Consider the following 18,442-nt stretch of genomic DNA (forward strand, 5'->3'; position numbering starts at 1 on the left):
GTGGATTTTTAGCATACTCACCGGCTGTGCAACTATCACCACTAATTCCAGAATATTTTCATCACACTAAAAAGAAACCCTGTACCTATCAGGCAGTCACTCCCCATCCCACCCTCCCTCCCCCCAGCTCCTGGCAACCACTAATCTACTCTCTGTCTCTATATATGTTTTGCTGGTCATTACATATAAAAGGAATCACACTATATGTGGCCTTCTATGTCTAGCTTCTTTCACTGAGTATGCTTTCAAGGTTCATCCATGTTGCAGCAGTACTTAGTACTTCATTCCTTCTTCTGGCTGAATAATATTCCATTGTATAGACGCACCACATTTGGTCTATCCATTCATTAGTTGACAGACGTTGGGTGTTTCTACTTTTTGGCTATTATAGATAATGCTGCTACAAACATCTATGCACAAGCTTTTATGTGAACAAATGTTTTCAATTCTCTTGGGTCCATTAACTTTTTTTTTTTTTTTACTTTATTAATTTTTATTTTTGGCTGCATTGGGTCTTCATTGCTGCACACGGGCTTTCTCTAGCTGTGGCGAGCGGGAGCTACTCTTCATTGTGGTGCGCGGGCTTCTCATTGCGGTGGCTTCTCTTGTTGTGGAGCATGGGCTCTAGGCGCGTGGACTTCAGTAGTTGCGGCATGCTGCTCAGCAGCTGTGGATTGCTGCTCAGCAGTTGTGGCTTGTGGGCTCTAGAGCTCAGGCTCAGTAGTTGTGGCACATGGGCTTAGTTGCTCCACGGCATGTGGGATCTTCCTGGACCAGGGATTGAACCTGAGTCCTCTGCATTGACAGGTGGATTCTTAACCACTGTGGCACCAGGGAAGTCCCTCCATTAACATTTTAAAAGAACACAATGGCTGTAGGTGGGCAAGGGTGGAAGCAAGGAGACTGGTTAATATGCTAAGAGGATAATCCTGGTGAGAGAAAAAGATGGCTTGGATCAGGTGTTGGCAGTGGAAGTGGAAAGAAGTGGGCTTTTCTGAATATATTCTGAAGGTACAGCCCACAGGATTTCCCAATGGACTGGAGATGAGCTATGAGAGAGGAATCAAGGATAACCTCAGCCACTGGAAAGATTGTCATGAACTGAGATGGGGAAAACTGCAGGTGGAGCATATTTAGGGGGAGAAGATCAGGAGTTTAGTTTTGGTAAGTGTGAGACACTTCATAAATATCCTAGAGTAGAGGCAAAGCCATGAGACTCTCTGCAATCTGTTTGGAAGTGATCCAAAGGTTAAGCCCTAGAGTACTGTCATTAAGAAGCCAGGTACAAAAGGAAAACCTACCGTAATGGAACTAAGAAGGACTCACCTGTGAGGCAGAAGGAAAATGAAGAGAGGATGGTTTCCTGAAAGTAAGGGGGGGGGGTCGGGGGAGAGTCTCCAGGAAGGAGGAGAAACAAAGTAGGTCAAATGTTGCCGAGAGTCAAGTAAAACCAGGCCTGAAGACTGATGACTGGATTTACTAATGTGGAAGTTGTGAGTGACCTTAACAAGTACAGTTTCAGTGGCGTGTAACAGGTGAAAGCCTAATAAAGTGGGCTTAACAGAGAACAGAAGAGGAATTTGAGACACTATACACAACTCAGAAGGAATGCTACTGTCAAGGCGAGCAGAGGAATGGGGTGATAGCTGAAGGGGAAAGTTAGGTCAACAGCATTTTTTTCCTTAAGAAAAGAAGAACTAACAGCTTTCTTTCTTTCTTTTTTTTTTTTGGTATGTTGAAGGGAATGATCCAGAAAAGAAGGAAAACCTGATGTAGTTTCTTTATCTGTGAAACAGGAACCAGTAATGTATCATTATAAGGATTTAATGAATTAATAAATATAAAGCACTTAGCGTGGCATAAAGCATGCACTCAGTAATGCTTGCTTTAAAATACAGAGTATCAGGCTACTCCTAATGACAAACTTGGTTAGGAGGACTGGAAGTTGTTATAGACCCAATTATCAAGTCAATTCACAACACAAGCAAAGAAAAAGGGATATAAGTGAAGTTTTATGGGACAGGAGACTGAAAGCAGGTTTTATATTTACTGTCTTAGGATGAAGAAGTTCAGTCCCAAAGTCAGCATAGTAAAAATTATTCACAGCAGAGTTTCGCCAAGCACCCATGGGGATCAAAGTAATGGCTGCTTCTTTTTCCTCTCATTACCCGGGGCCCTTTCTATTATTTTGCCTCTCACTGACTTCACAATTAGAAGTATTTTCATCTACCAAATTGCATTAAGTAAAAACCACTTTGATTTCTCAATTTCAGTAATCAGATGCATATAGCCCCAAATCAACAAAAGAGGCCTAGTGTTATCAAAGCTGATAATAATTACAAAGGCAGACAACCATGGTTTTTAACTAACCTATAGGTTAATTAAAATCTTACAACTTTACTATGGACAAAAGTTATTTTTCATTAGATTTTCTGAATTATTAAGAGTAACATCATTTGTGTATTTAACCTAACTTGGTTAATTCAATCATATGTATAAGGCCCAAAGATAGACCAGGGGACACAACCAGCTCTAGTGTAAAAGAATAAATGCAAAACAGAGAATTGTTACTCTTTTATCCCAGATAAAAAGAAATCAGTGGGAAATGGAAAGAAAACAAAATAGTTCTTAATCTTCACTTTTATTTTTTGTGATTTTAAAGGCTGATGTCCTTGAGGTTCTATAACGATTTCTAAGAGTGATGTACGCCATGTACTAAAAGATATCCCCCACAAACTGGGGAAACCAATGACCTATATGTTTTTATACCTAGACTGGGCCTGTCTCCTAAGAGTAGGAAAACCAGCCTTGATTTTGAAACAGTCTTTTCTGCCAAATTCAACTGTCCACCGATTTAAAAAGAATAGCTCTAACTCTCTGCAGGACATACTGCAATACAGAAAGCCACCTAAAACAAAGACATGAACTCAAAAATTTAAATGGTTATTACCTTCCAAAGTACTACTCTCTTCATTATACCACTCCCCAAAATGTACTTATCCTTTTTGTTTATAATGTATTTACTTACTGGCTTACTGTATTTTCTGACTATCTTTCACCATCACTATCACCTCTATTATTTTAGATTTTAAAGGTTTTCAGGGTAGGAACTGGCAAAGACTTCCATATAATAATTAAAGCACCAAACACATAGTTAACACTCAGCTTATGTTAAATAAATGAATGCTTTTAACAACGTCAAGGCAAGGACCCTCAATGGCAAACCCAAACTAAAATCTCAAGTCTAAAGGTATTCAATGATTTTATAGAAAATGAATTTCTGAAGTGGAAAAGCTAATGTGAAAGGGCCATAAATACCTGCTGGAACTTATATAAATCATTATACTTTTCATGGAAGTCCAAGTTCAAAAGTTCCTTCTGAAGTCCTTCCAAGAAGTTTTCGCTTTGGATGAAGTTTGGTATCACACAGTGAAGAAAGGGGTCCATGTCCATGACAATGGCTTCTGTGGGGAGGAAAGCATTATCTGTGACTTTTCCCTTTTGTATATATATATATATTTTTTTTTGCGGTACACGGGCCTCTCACTATTGTGGGCTCTCCCGTCGTGGAGCACAGGCTCCGGACGCGTAGGCTCAACGGCCATGGCTCACGGGCCCAGCCGCTCTGCGGCATGTCGGATCTTCCCAGACCGGGGCACGAACCCATGTCCCCTGAATCGGCAGGCGGACTCTCAACCACTGCGCCACCAGGGAAGCCCCCTTTTGTATTTTTGACCTGTGAGCAGCACAGTAGAGAGAATACAAAAGGGATGGTCGTGAATTTTCAGAAATCTAGTACCTAAAATTTAAGATTTTGGGCAAGAATTATAGGCTCTTCCTCTTTTTTTTTCCTCCACTTAATGCTACTTTTTAAAGGTACTGTGCTTAAAAATATTAGTCCTTAAGATGAGTACAAACGATGTCACTAAATTAAGATTTCTGCTCTTTTTGGGGTTTTTTAGTTCAACGATTACTTATTCAACTGAATGTATTTTACAGTCTTAATTCATTTCCCCCCAAACTTCAAATGAGAGTAGCAAATTAAAAATGAGAATAACAATACTGGTAGCCAATTTTTCTTCAACCCTTTTTCTTTGCCTAAGTTACTGCTGGAGGAAGTTAAAAAAATACACACTTCTTAAAAAAAAAAAAATCAGGTCAGGCATAACCTCCTCTAACTCTTTGAGTTTTACCTCAACGTTTTACCCACTGCTTCTGGTGGGACAGATTACGTACCCCTCTAATACAAACCACCACCACCTCCCACCAGCTGCCAGGCACTGTGGTGCTTTAACATGCATTATCTCATTTAATCTTCTCAACAGTTCTAAGATAGACGTCATCACTATCTCCATCCCACACATAAGGAAACTGAAAAGTCCCTGAGTGTCCAGAGCTTACACTCCAAACACTAAGCTACCACTTTCTTTGTGCATCCGGGACACCAAGGACTCATCTCTTAAAGCACTCAACCACTGAAACAAAAATCATGGCAAACTTTAGAAGGGAAAGCATGATGCATTAAGCAGAGTTCTTATCCTATCAGGTGATATTTGACAAAGCTGAGGCTAGAATCATTTGATGAAGGTTCCTTCCTTTGGTCAAAACCATGTTTACCTTCATGGGTCACGTTGCTGAACTACAGACCGGCAAAACTGAGTAAGCTCAGGTGCCTGCTATTTGGCAGCTCCCAACAAATGCTCTGGCTACGCTATCATGGGACAAACGAGCGTTACCTTCGGAGGAAAACCGCAAAAGCCCTCGACTATGTGTCCAAATGTTTACTGGTCCTTACTCAGAAAAATATGTACTGATGCATACATAATTAGCTTATTAATCACACTCAACATCTTTCTGAGGGAAATACTATTAGCTATCCTACTTTACATAGTAAGGAGCTGAACCCATTGCCCAACGACGCACAGTGAAGAAGATTCTACCTCACCTTTAATTCCAGAATTTCCATGAACTTGCATGCCCTGTACTTCCCGAAACTCCCTGGCCTTCATTTCTTCCTCTTCTAGGTTTCTAAATCCAAACTGAACTTGGAAAAGGGACAGCAGGCCAGGCAGGAGAGTCGGAGGTGGCAAAGTCACGCTCTCTCCAAGAGCCTCTTCCCCTGTGGCCTCGCTGCTCAGGAATCGGCTAGAGTGTCAGGACTTTTTCAGAGGCCCCAGACCCGGCGCTGCGCCTCCCCCTTCACAGCACCCGCTTACCGTGGCGGAACGGCGTCCTGCGACTCCAGGCCTCAGCCACCTGCTTTTTCAAGGTTTCCTCCGTGACAGCATCCGAAAACTTCGCCATCACCTCCTTCTTTCCCTTTTTCCCAGCCCGGCCCGGGACGGGCTCAGCAGGCCTCTTACCACTCATCTCCTCGCAAGCTGCAAGACCCACGTCACGCTAACCTAGCGGCTTTTTTCCTACGGAGACTGCAATTCCCAGAATGCCTCATTTCCCGTGTTTCTCCACCGCTATCTAATAGGAAGTACCCAAGTAAAGGGAGGCGGACCCCATACCCGACTTACCAATGGGAGCTCCAGATATTGCGGCCATCCCAGCAGCGATTGGATCGATGTTGCTCGGTCGGGCAGGCCACCGCCTCTCTACTTCCTGCCGCCAGAGGCTCTGGCTGCACTTCCGGCGTACGTACGCCTCCTCGGGCGCTTTCTTGTTAATGGCGGGCGGCGGTTGCTGAGTGGGTCGCAGATAACGGCTGCCCGCACAGGGAACGTCTCCCTGCCACTCCTTTTCCGCTCGCCGCTAGTGCCCGAGCTCGCCAGCATGTCCGTGGTGCCGCCCAATCGCTCGCAGACCGGCTGGCCCCGCGGGGTCAACCAGTTCGGCAACAAGTACATCCAACAGACCAAGCCCCTCACCCTGGAGCGCACCATCAACCTGTAAGTGCGGCCTGGCCCTCGCGCGCTGTCCTGTCGGCATCCCCTTCGTAGTGAGCGCCCCTAAAGACTCCAGTCCTCTCCTTCTGGCGCGCCCTCGGGGGATTCCGCTTCTTCGACCTCCAGCACCACGGGGCTAGAGTCCTAGTTGAGAGGGTTTTCCCTTTTCTGGAAAGATAGCTTGTTCCCATGCCCCTGCATTCAGTCATTGTAGGAAAACCCCCTTTGCTGTGAACTCATTCTTTCCTCACCTCTCCGGAGATAAGCGGCCGCAAACCGTGGTGTTTATCCTTCAGCATCGCGTGTATGGTATCGTATTGTGTGTTTTTATTTGGTATGAGTGGTATAACGTAGCATCGCTTTTGCAGTTTTCGCTTTGCTCTAATAGATTTCGAGATCTAGCTATAATGCGCGGGTTTAGTTTTTTTCCTTTTGCTTTATTGCGTTTCAGCTCCTGAATACACATTTTATTCGTCTGCTCAGGGCTATCTGGCTTCCCCCTATGCATTCACGTGTCTTCCCTGCCGCAGCGACAGGATCCAAGCGCCCAGGAGGGCCCATCTTGCGAGGGGGCTGCGGCTTTCATTGTGGTTGGGCTTTCAGACCGTGGCGAGGACCACAATGAAGCTCCAGAGATCCCATTGCGGGCTGCGTTTATTTTCAGCATCTTTCTGTTTAAGCTCTTCAAGCCATTGCATTTCGAAGCCGCTCTCAAAAGTAACCTCGCAGTGACAGGGAATTGACATTCGGGCTGTGTCTTGCTCAAGAAATTATGTGTGCTTTTTTTTTTTTTTTTTAAATCACCTCTGAAAGTTTGTGAGGTACCGTGGTGCTGACTCTAATGGAAGAAAACGGCCAGTTTATGCTGGTCAGTATTTAAAGGGTGCAAGGATTTACTGATAACTGGTGTTTTGGTAGGACACTTCAGGTGTTTCTCTATTTTATATTCAAATAAATGAACTTTCTTTCCTCAAAAGCGATTTGAAATTTAAAAGATGGTTATTGTTGTTTTATTTGACAAAACAGGTACTGGAAATTTAGGTAATAAAAATGTTGGGTTTATGAAATCTGGAACTAGTAGATATTATACAAGTTAATATCTTTAGCTATTACACTAACATATAGCATTTTAATTTCCTATGATGTCTTTAGAAAAATCCTCATAATATTCCCATGAAATGGGAAAGGCTAAATGTTTTTCTAAAAAATGTGAAAGCACAGCTTCTGGATTACTTTCACTGGTAATTAGAACTAGGACTCACTCACAATTTTCCCTTGATTTACCTTGATTATTGGATCAATTTGCATCAAGCCATTATATGGAACTAACGGTGAAAATGTTTTAATTTTTGCTCCATTAAAGTTATGGGTTAATGGATTTGCAGTACTTTTCCTCTCCTATATAAACACAGTATTCAGAAATGATTGTGTTGTGAACTCAGTTCACGTGGGTGAGTAATGGTCTGAATTGAAAACAAGTTCTCTCTTCTCCAATATATTTTATTAGGAAGTATTGTATGAGATATTGCATGAATGCTTACTTTGTAGCCGGCACTGGGAATAATGCTGGGTATACAGGGGTGAGGAAGTAAGGTGTAGTCCCTGCTTTACAAAGCTCACAGTATGATGGGAATACTACAGATGTATCTGGGCTGGCACTCTCATTTCACAGCTGAAAATTCTTATATTTCATCTTGATGGCATCTCGTGATGGGAGAGCTGGCTTTTACAGTAGAGATGTGTTATAGCTGTCTTTAATTCTTTCTAACTCAGGTTGTGAGAACTAAATGTTAATATATATAAAGCATTTTCTTTTTAATTGCAGGGCACACAGTGCTGTGTGGGATTGCTGCTGCTAGTGATGAAGATGTTAGATTTAGCACTGAGTCTACTGGGGAAATTCTTAAAATCTTTAAAGCATCTTGGAAATAGTTCATTTTAGTTATTTTGGAGCTGCTTCACTTATGCCTAGAATTTGGCTTCTGGGATTAAAGTAATTTTATAAGTTTTGGCAACCTTGATTTGTTCCCCTTTCAAGAATAACTAAGTGGATTAGTTATGCTGTTGTTGATTTCTAATGCAAGGTGTTTTGATAGACTAAATGCATTGGGGACAGACAGGTGTGGCCAAAGCATTCTTACTCAAAGGTTTATAACCAAAGGCTTCTTATTGTAAGTCTTATGATCAAGGGGTTACAAGGTAGTACCTGTGATGAAATATAAATATGAGTTTTTAAACTATCTTTAAGGAAAAAATCTTACTAGGCAAGAAGAAAACTGTCTTAAGTATAAGTCATATTTTGAATTCTTGATAAAGGAGGAGAGAATATTCAGATTACATCTAGTGGGCAAAAGATTCAAATGAGGGGAAAGGAAGAATAGGGATACTGAATAGAATAAATGTAGAAGGCTAAAAGGCTTAGAAGGGAAAGAAAAGTTCATCTGAAGAAGAAAGGTATGAGAAAAGTCTGAAGATTGTTGACTGGGAGAAATAGAAAATAACTGGGGAGATGATGGAAAGTGGTGACTCAGCTTGTAGAAAAAGAGAGATTAACCATTAGCGCCCATAATTAATAGAATTTATGATTAGATTAGTAGAGGAACCCAAGGGTGCATTAGCCAGGTTGGCAGTGTTAGTGTAGCATCCATGATCTAAAACCAGAGGATTACCAGTTATTCAGATAGCCACTCCTCTAAGCATTTAAGGACTTCAAGGATACTGTCATCTGTGCTTGAAAGTTCAAGTATGAAGTAGCAGCTTGTTCTAATGAAAACTCTGGCCTTAGAGTCCAAAGAGCTAGATTCTAGTCTCTGCTGTTTTATTAACTAGTTGTTTAACTTTGGACATATCCTATTGTCTCTGAGTGTAATATATAAACTTTTTACCATGGTTTCCTTATATGTGATTGGTATCTGTCCTGCTAAGTTATGTTCTACAGTTCTCTGATGTTTGTCTTTGGATCACAGGTACCCTCTAACCAATTACACTTTTGGTACAAAAGAGCCCCTCTATGAGAAGGACAGCTCCGTTGCAGCCAGATTTCAGCGCATGAGGGAGGAATTTGATAAAATTGGCATGAGGAGGACTGTAGAAGGGGTTTTGATTGTCCATGAGCACCGGCTACCCCATGTGTTACTGCTACAGCTGGGAACAACTTTCTTTAAACTGTAAGTGTCATTGGAAATTAACAACTTTTAATAGGATTGCTGTTCTCTGCAGCTTTGGAATACAGTTTTAGCTTTTAGTCATTTATCTCAACAAACACTGCTGTTAATGGAGTCTTTAGAAAGAGAAACTCAAAAGCATTTTTTTCTCCAGTGCAGTGCTCATTTATTGCCTAAGTACAAATCTGCATGTTTCTGTGTATTGTTGATGTTAGTGACTGAGCTTGATAGGAGCCCTATGAAACAAATGAGTCTGAGTTCAATTTCTAGGTGTCTTTGTAGCATTACTAAGAACAATTGATATTATTTCCTGCTTAGGATGAATAGTGTTTCCTATTCTTAAAATGGGTTACATTTTTATAGATAATTGTTTAGTTTTCTCATTTAAGCTCATAAATCTCTCTACGTGTTTAGTCCACAACCATTTGACCAGATTGTACCAAAAAGAGAGTTCTCAAATACCTAGTTTGGAAATTTTGAAAAATGCCCCATTCTTAAGATCTAGAGAATGTGGGTCCACTGCTTTCTGGGCGTTTCTCGACTCCATTATCACCAGATAACGTCCAGAGAGAAAAGAGTGGGATGGACTGGTTTCCAGCAATTATGTGATGTTTATGTAGCGGTACCTATTTTGTTTATTTAAAACTAGGGTTTGTGTACTGTAAGTCAGGCGACTTAACATTATGAATTCAGTTTTCTAGCACATTCTCCCCCTCCATTTGACATTAGTTTGCTTTGATTGCCTTATCATGTGTTACTGAAATGTGTTATGCAGTTACTTGATAGAAATAATTATTATTGTGTTTTTCCTGTTATCCCCAAATTGTATTAAGTTGAAAGCTGAAATTCTTAACCTTTATACAGACCTGGTGGTGAGCTTAACCCAGGAGAAGATGAAGTTGAAGGACTAAAACGCTTAATGACAGAGGTATTTTTCTATTTAACCACTTTGACGGTTTCATTAATGCTCATTTAAATACCATCAACTTAATGCATAATCAAGTTTTTTTATGTCTTGAAAGGGATGAGTTTATTTTAACTATTTAGTTTTCAATAAATAAAACTTAAACCTGAGAATCTGAGTACAATGTTTATATTCTGCAAGTTGAACTTATACTTCCTTTATCTTAACATTATTTTACATTGATATTGTATATACAGCAATAATGGTTAATGAAACAACATTTACTGAGTACTGACTGCTAAGCACTTTAAGTGCTTTACATGTGATAATTCCTTTACTCATCATAACAGCACTAGGAAGTGGGTACTATTATTAATCCTGTTTTACCGATAAGGAAATTAGAGCACAGAGAGTTCAAGTAACTTGCTTGATGTTATACAACTAATGTGTCGTGAAGCTGGAGATTTGAATGCAGGTAGTTTTATTCCAGAATAGGTGTCAATAGAATTTTGACAAGGGAATGATTCCTGTTATATACCTGTTTTCATTTTTGCCCATATCTTTTAGGCTTTGCCCAAGTTGTGCTACTTCTTAGAAGTTGTTCTAATGTCTGTCTCTAAAGACTTGGGGCCAAATGCGTATAGATGCTGGAGGTTTTTGAGATTGTAAGCTGTTTTCATTATTAAATATTTTTCTTTTTTAGCATGCAATCCCCCCACCCCCTTAGTTACAAAACTAATACATATTCTGTACAACAGGTTTGGCAAATACAGAAAGTAGGAGAGGCAAAACTAAAATCACCTGTAATTCTACCACTTTGACCTATTGGTTTGTCTTTTTTGTATTTTTTAAATGCATTACAACTCTTAAATATTGTGCTGTGTTTGGACTTTCATTTACATATGGTAGATTGAACCTACCTGCTTACCTCAGCTTTTTCTCAGAACTCTACCGACAAGTAGTAAAGGGGTTTTAGAAAGGTAAAAATCCAGTAGGATTGAGGGAATGCAAAATGAGATAGCAGCAAGCAAGATAGAAGCTAGAAAGCAGATGAGCAAATCATAACTGACTTAGCCAGAACCTCAGCCCAGCAGAAGGGCAAGTCCAGGACCCAGCACTGTAGAACACCAGAAAGGCCAAGGAATTGGGGGTACCTAGTGCCAGTGAAAGAGGGGTCATGCATGGACTGAAAACTGAATTGACTGGCAGTCTGTAAAGGATTATCACCTTTGGTTTTCCATGCATAGCAAGGGCATAGAGCAGGTGTGTTGGTCCTCCATGGTTATGTTGATGCTAGACTGCTAATTTTGAACTAATAGTGTGTCTTGGGCAGAGTGACACAGATAATAAATAATAAACAAATTATAGAAAGGAAATCCATGTGGGAGGCATATTAGCCATTAGTCTCCATTAGGAGTGCTGCCAAAGATATTTTCTTCACTGAAGAAGGATATTCATGGCTATGTATATTTAGTTGTTTACTGGCTCTATCATTTCTTTTTGACAGATATTGGGTCGTCAAGATGGAGTCCTGCAAGACTGGGTTATTGATGACTGCATTGGTAACTGGTGGAGACCAAATTTTGAACCTCCTCAGGTTAGTGTTCAGTTACATTTGCTGGGCATTTGGGGAAGTAGGAAGCTGATTTAATTCCAGCCATTTAAAAAGATCATAGTAGAATTTGACTTGAAATTTCCTTTCTTCCCTACTTAATTTAAATTTAAAAAGCCAAGCATTTTTTTCTTTTAAAGGAAAATTTCAAATATATACAAAAATAGAATAGTAAAAGTAAACAAACCTCATTACCTATCATCCACCCTCAGCAGTTAGCAACTCATGGTCAAACCTCACCAACCCTATCCTTCCCCTGACGGCTCCATTCCTGCTGCCCTCATCTTGGGTTATTTTGAAGCAAATCCTAGATATAATTTCAGTTGTAAATATTTTAATGTGCATCTCTAAAAAGTAAGGATCTTTTTAAAAACATAACCACAGTGCTACCATTATCATACTAAAAATAAATAATTTCATAATATCATTAAATGTGTAGTCACTGTTCAAATATCCCTGATAGTTTCAAATTTTATTTTTATAATTTGTTTGAATTAGGATAGTCTCTTTTTTAAAATTTATTTATTTATTTATTTATTTTGGCTGCGTTGGGTCTTCATTGTGGTGCGTGGGCTTCTCATTGCGGTGGCTTCTCTTGTTGCGGAGCATGGGCTCTAGGTGCGTGGGCTTCAGTAGTTGCAGCACACGGTAGTTGTGGCTCACGGGCTCTAGGGTGTACCGGCTTCAGTAGTTGTGGCGCACGGGCTTAGTTGCTCTGTGGCATGTGGGATCTTCCTGGACCAGGTTTCGAACCTGTGTTCCCTGCATTGGCAGGTGGATTGTTAACCACTGCACCACCAGGGTAGTCCCTAGGATAGTCTCTTAAGTCTCTTTTTCTTCTGTAGGTTGGCTCCCTGTTTTTCTTTTTTTCCTTGTAATTTATTTGTTAATGGAGACAGGCCATTTAAAGTCCTTAGTGTTTTCGTTGCTGATTGCATTCCCCTGGTATTATTGAACACATAGCTTTCTCCTCCGTGTCCTATATAAATTGCTTAGTTAGATCACGAGACTGGATTTGGGTTCAGTTTTTTTGCGAAGTGGGTACAAGGCTTGTCATAGGTGGTATATTATTTATCTATTGCTGTATATGTATTTTCCCAGAACTTAGCAGCCTAAAACAACAGACATTTATTATCTTAGTTTCTCAGGGTAAGGCATCTGGGAGCTGCTTAGCTGGGTGGTTCTGTCACCCAGCTAAGTTATGGTCAAGTTCTTGGCCGGGATTGCATTATCTGAAGGCTGGACTGAGGCTGAATTATCTGATCCGAAGCTCACACATGTATTTGTGAGCATACCTCTCATTTCCTCCTGAGCTGTTGAACTGAAGGCTTCAGTTCCTTGTTGGCTGCTGACCGAAGGCCTCCCTCAGTTGTTGTGAGAGCATCTCCATAGGGCAACTCCTAGTAAGACAGCTGGCGTCCCAGTCTGTTATAACCTAATCTTCGCAGTGACATACCATCACTTCTGCTGTATGCTATTGGTCACACAGACCAACATAGTACATTGTGGGAGGAGATACCATGAGACAGGAATCATTGAGGGTGATCTTGGAGCCCGGCTACCACAGGTGGTATTGTTTACTTCCATCAGGAATTTTCTAATGTCTGGTTGTTTCTTTTCATAATGTTAGTAGCTCATGGGTAATAGTTTCCTAGATCTATTAATTAATCAGGATTGTGTTCCTTATGTAAAGAAAAACTTACCAATTATTTGTTACCCTGAGGTATAGTTTGTGTAGGAAGAAACAGATGCTTCTTTTCCTCTACTTACCGGTGTTCAGAAGAATGAGTTAATTTCTTAGCATCCTCCAAAATCATGACTTTATTCAAAAAGAGAGTAAGACAAAGACTTGGGTGCAGGTAGTTTGTTTGGGATGTGATCCCAGGAAGCAGCAGAGTGCAGGGAAAGGGAGACCAGAAGCAGCAGAAGTTGTTTTTTTTTTTTTTTTTTTTAAAAAGGTACATAATTGATCTTATTACACCTGTGAGTAACTGGATTGATCCTGCTAAGGACCATGAGGGATGCACCTCAGAATTGTCTGTTGGAAGTATGGAAGGCCAGGGACTTCCATCCCCCATTGGATGAGGGTTGTAATAACTCCCTTGCCCTTTCATGTTGAGACCTATCACTGGTTGAGAGAATTTCCAGGGCTTTGGAAATGCTTTGAGGCTGAAAAGCAAGAGTGGGATGTTGGAAGCAAGCAAGGGAGCTTTTTGACACTTTAAAGCACAACCTCCCTGAAATTTGAGGTGGGATGAGAAACCGATGAGAAGCACAAAAAGCATCTCTTTTGGTGACCTTTTAAAGTGTCGTTTGACCTAAAGGGTTTCGATATATTTGATGTGTTTTAATCCATTATAATGATTGCTAATGTTACTATTGCTCAAATTTTCCTATCTTTTGACTAATGGGAGCCTTAGTAAGTTGGATCCTGAATTCTTCTGACAAGGCTCTATGCCTTTGATAACTTCTTTGCATGATAAGATGTTCCAGGTCAAGAATTGCACAGCATATTAGCCAAGCAGAGGACTGTTCTGTTTGTTGTCTTCTGACTCTGGTGTAGCTGCAGGATAGAAAGAGAAGGTGCTGGGGAAGCTGGTGCTCATGCTCACTACCTGAGAATTGTCTTGGCGTTAGGAAAGTATAATTTCATCTGGAAATAGTGAAGTTTCTGGTCCAAAGATAAATAGAACAATTATTATAAACTTTGTTTGGTTTCTTGAACATTCCTTGATCTAACTGGCAAATGCTCAGTAATAATACCAACATTTTCCAGGCTACTTTTCTGAATACCCTCATTCACCTCCCCTACCACGGTTCTAGGACAGTTCTCTTAATTCACTGAACCCTAAGCTTGGCTCTGTTAGTACAAGATATGACATAAGGATTGTGTGTTTATTTAGTAAATTTAGGGTATTGGTTAGGTGTCAGGGGGAAAAGAGCATCACACCATGTCCCTGGTCTTTTTGTGTAAAGTGCAGTTGGCTTAAACACCAAGATGAAGAATGGAAAAGAAAGACTTAAACAAAAAGGAACATATAGCCTCGAGTAGAAGAAAACTGGGGTAATGCTGGTCACTGGTTTGGCCATGGTTTGGGAACTTTTGTTGTATGTGAACCGCAGGTCTCATTGTGCTGTTCAGGCTCTTCTCACTTCTTTGTCTCTGTTGCTGCCAATGTGCCTGTTTTTCATGATTGTGTAGGGTACCTCCAAAGTCTAGGATAACTGTCTTGATTCATTATACCCTAGGGATGGCTCTGGTACATAATTATTCTAGCCAGAGTACTGGTTGGGTGCCATTGGGACAGCATAGTGGGAAATAACATAGGCTTTTATAGTTAGATGAGAGTTGGATAGATTCAATTGAATCCTGGCATTGCTGCTTAGCTGTATCATCATGGGAAAGATACTTAGCCTCTCTGCACAAGTTCCTTACATAAAATGTGGGTGATAATACCTCCTTTTGGCAGCCACTGTTTTTATCCTCCTTTCCCATTATGCCTATTTTCAGCACTTGTTAATTCCCCTGCCCTCAAATACTCCAAAAGAAAAGTAGATTTTTCTGAATGTATTATGGGGAGATGTAGGAGAGGTTTTCATTATACGCACACAGAACAAAAAGAAGTCTCTATCTTGGACTTGTAAAATTCTCTGTGTTAAAATTCTTCTTTCTCAGGTAGCAACCTTCTCTCTCTGATTCTCTTCATCCCTTTAAATTCTTCAAAATATTTTCTCATTTTTCACAAGCAATTTGACTTTGTCCAGCTGACAAAGACGGCTCACCTGGTGTTCCTGCAGCATGTGTCCCATATGCGTGTGTGGTTGTTGTGGGGAGGAATGTCCTGTTAAATACCTCACGGGCTGTATTTAAACTTTTAATATAGTAAACATGTCCACATCAAGATTCTAGAAAATTTAACTTAGTGATATATTTTTAAAAGACAACTTTTATTAAAAACATTAGTATCAGACTTCATTGTGTTTAAACTTCTCAAGCAATAAATCCTATGTGTACATATTTAATTGTCTTGAACAGTTGAATGGTTTACTGCTTGATATTTTATATTTATTAAAGCATTTATTTATTAGTACATCTGTTGGGTACCAGATCCTGGTAAAGGGAAGACTAGAAAGGATTCTTCTTCTCCAAGCAGTTTACAGTATATTGGGGAGTAAACATGTAAGAAATAAATGAAGCCATGGTATACATGTTAATATTTTGTTGGGGTTATGAGTAACTTGGTCTCAGAGGGCTGATATTTGAGCTTAATGTCTGAAACAGGAGAAGTTGGTCAGTGGAGGCATGGGACGTATCAGGGATGTCTTGGCAACTACAAATTATTTTCTTGTTATTTTAGTATCCATATATTCCTGCACATATTACAAAACCTAAGGAACATAAGAAGTTGTTTTTGGTTCAGCTTCAAGAGAAGGGTAAGTTATTTTGTTTTTGAAGGCAGCCATCTAAAAACTTTTGCAGTGTAATTTCAAGGATACTTCTATTTGTGTTTTTCCCAAGTTCCTTGAATTTGGGGATTTATCATTAAACTAAAAGCACATACTATTTTTATACAGAATTACCTAGTTTTTCTTGGATCTGCCAGTCATGTTACAGGGAAAAGTAAGTAACTAGAGCCTAAAATACCAGATTATAGTATTGTTAATAACTGTTTAGCTGTTTGTATTGATTTTCACATTGTGATAAACTGAAAATTTTAGGAGACAGATGAATTGATTTTAATATAGTCTTTAGCTCTGTTGTGCATATTAACAAATAATTACTCCATTTTTTGTTACTTTTAAAATGGAATACAAAATGAATTAGAAGCTCAGGGGTCTTCTCCCCCTTCTCCCAGGGCCAGCACTCATAAGGTGCTCGTGGTTGTTAACAGCATAGATCTCTTTGGAGAGTCAGTTTCAAAGCTGTGACTATGAACTTTGCTTAAAAGACACAACCAAAGTGTGTTAATGAGAGTTAACTTTTTCTTCAAAAGTTTCTCAAATGTAAAATTGGTTATACTTTACTAGTGAAGTAGAAGCAGTGATTATATAAGAAAATATAGAAAATGAATACTGTTTTATCTTATTTTAGCCTTGTTTGCAGTCCCTAAAAATTACAAGCTGGTAGCTGCACCACTTTTTGAACTGTATGATAATGCACCTGGATATGGACCCATCATTTCTAGTCTCCCCCAGCTTTTGAGCAGGTATGGAAAGTTGGATGTTTTGTGGTTGATTAGTCTAAACTGCCAGATTTAAAATAATCCAAGCCACTTGAGGAGGAACAGTTCATAAATTTTGGTCTTCAAAGAAACTAAGACAGTAGATGGATCCTTAGGTCTTGTGCAGATTAAGCCAAAGATTAAATATGACTGTGTCCTCAGACCCTAAGTTGCAGCATGACATTCTGGTGTTTGTGCATCTGTTCTTCCCCAAATCTGATATTCTCTACAGTTAAGTTTGAAGTCTTCATTCAAAGAAGAGATGGTAAAATAGTAGTCAGCAATGTATAGTAAATATGAGGATAATAAATATGATGGGAGTTACGTATATAAAAATGTGGAGAACTGAATCTCTAGGTATAATACATATTCTCTTTCCATTTGGAAATCTATTCAGGCCCAAGTTGGGGCATGTGGGATTAAGTCCTGAATTTTTACATGGAATTTGATTTTTTTTTTTTTTTTTTTTTAAGGCAGATGGAGTGATGAGAAATGTGTGTTGTTTTGTTTTTTAAATTGACTTGTACTGGTTGAGGTCCTTGAGTCAATCAGAATAACATAGTGGTTAATAATATGGATTCTACATGGATTTGAATTCCATCTTCATTGCCTCCTGGCAATGTGACCTTTGACAAATTATTATACCTGTTTCTTTATGCGGATGGTAGTCCCAGCTTCATAGAATTGTTAGGACTGAATGAAATAATACATAGAAAGTGCTTAGAATAATGCCACGCACCTGGTAAGTGCTTAATAAATGTTAGTTTAAAAAAAATTTCAGTAGTGATTTTGGCCTTCTATGAAAGCTTGTTTAGTATGAAATTGGTGTTTCTATTTTGGCACAGAAATCAGACTTCATCTTTTGCTCCTCTGCTTTGGTCTGCTGATGGGTTACACGGTGAAGTATGGGATATGAAAAAAGAGTCATATTATTCATTTATTTAAACACTACTTATCAGGTAACAGGAATTGTGCTGAGTGGTCAGAATACAATGAGGTATAATAACTTTTCCTTCCCTCAAGGAAAGTGGATAATTAATCAAATTTACACTCTTAAAAGTTTTTAAATTGTATGTATTCAGCGATACTGTTATTTAATGTGTAAGATGTGACAGGTGGAAGAAAAGGGTGTCTCTGTGTAGAAAATGCCCAAAATGTCAAGGGAGGGTTGAAATGTCCAAATAAATTTCTTTATCAACTAAGGTAGAAACTATGTAAATAATACTGTTTTTAATAAAGATATTGTTCTTTTTAAAATTCAGGTTCAATTTTATATACAACTGAATTCCTGCGCAGCAGAGAAGTAAGGGAAGCCGTCTTTGTGAGCACAGCTATACACAGTGTAGAGTAAACATGCTAGAAAAGTTTTTTTGGTTTTATCTCTTCCCCAGTCCCTAAATTACCACCTACTTTCTGTTGTTTGAATGGTAAAGTTAATATGAAAAATTTGATTGTGGTATAAACAAATGTGATAATGTTTAACTTACTTTTGGTTCTACTCATACTTTTTTGTACAACATTAAAGAAAGTGGACTTCTTTCTATTTGTTTTTTTGTTGTTGTTTTGTTTTTTAATTTCACATTAAACTTGTAAAATTCTTACAGGCAAGGATTGCTTTTCCCCCACTAGACAGGTGATTGTTAAGA

General features: G+C 39.4%; 2 protein-coding genes across 3 annotated transcripts in view; one reads left to right on the forward strand and one right to left on the reverse strand.

Annotated features, from left to right (window-relative positions):
• OGFOD1 (2-oxoglutarate and iron dependent oxygenase domain containing 1) overlaps positions 1–5,393 on the reverse strand; it is a 52,272-nt gene extending 46,879 nt beyond the window's left edge. For both annotated transcript variants that reach the window (XM_082676422.1, XM_082676421.1), the window contains exons 1-2: positions 5,217–5,393; positions 3,319–3,464 (exon numbers count right to left, since the gene is read on the reverse strand). In XM_082676422.1, the coding sequence (XP_082532548.1) occupies positions 3,319–3,464; positions 5,217–5,370 (300 nt within the window). In that variant the 5' untranslated portion in view covers positions 5,371–5,393. The remainder of the gene's footprint in view (positions 1–3,318; positions 3,465–5,216) is intronic.
• A 272-nt stretch (positions 5,394–5,665) lies between these two features.
• On the forward strand, positions 5,666–18,436 carry NUDT21 (nudix hydrolase 21). The gene is made up of 7 exons (XM_082676426.1): positions 5,666–5,897; positions 8,861–9,061; positions 9,923–9,986; positions 11,470–11,559; positions 15,933–16,008; positions 16,667–16,781; positions 18,059–18,436. The coding sequence occupies exons 1-7, from the start codon at positions 5,782–5,784 to the stop codon at positions 18,078–18,080; spliced, it is 684 nt and encodes a 227-aa protein (XP_082532552.1). The 5' UTR covers positions 5,666–5,781; the 3' UTR covers positions 18,081–18,436.
• Positions 18,437–18,442: the final 6 nt, after the last annotated feature.

Source organism: Grampus griseus (assembly GCF_964374135.1).
Source record: "Grampus griseus genome assembly, chromosome: 19".
In the NCBI taxonomy this organism is placed as follows: Eukaryota; Metazoa; Chordata; class Mammalia; order Artiodactyla; family Delphinidae; genus Grampus; species Grampus griseus.

Bases quoted from the DNA above. Each gene is read 5' to 3' on its own strand.
- NUDT21 (XM_082676426.1), top strand. From the start codon at position 5,782: ATGTCCGTGGTGCCGCCCAATCGCTCGCAGACCGGCTGGCCCCGCGGG. The intron at 16,009-16,666 runs GTAAGTTATTTT...ATCTTATTTTAG, and splicing joins GGTTCAGCTTCAAGAGAAGG to CCTTGTTTGCAGTCCCTAAA. The intron at 16,782-18,058 runs GTATGGAAAGTT...TTTAAAATTCAG, and splicing joins CTCCCCCAGCTTTTGAGCAG to GTTCAATTTTATATACAACT.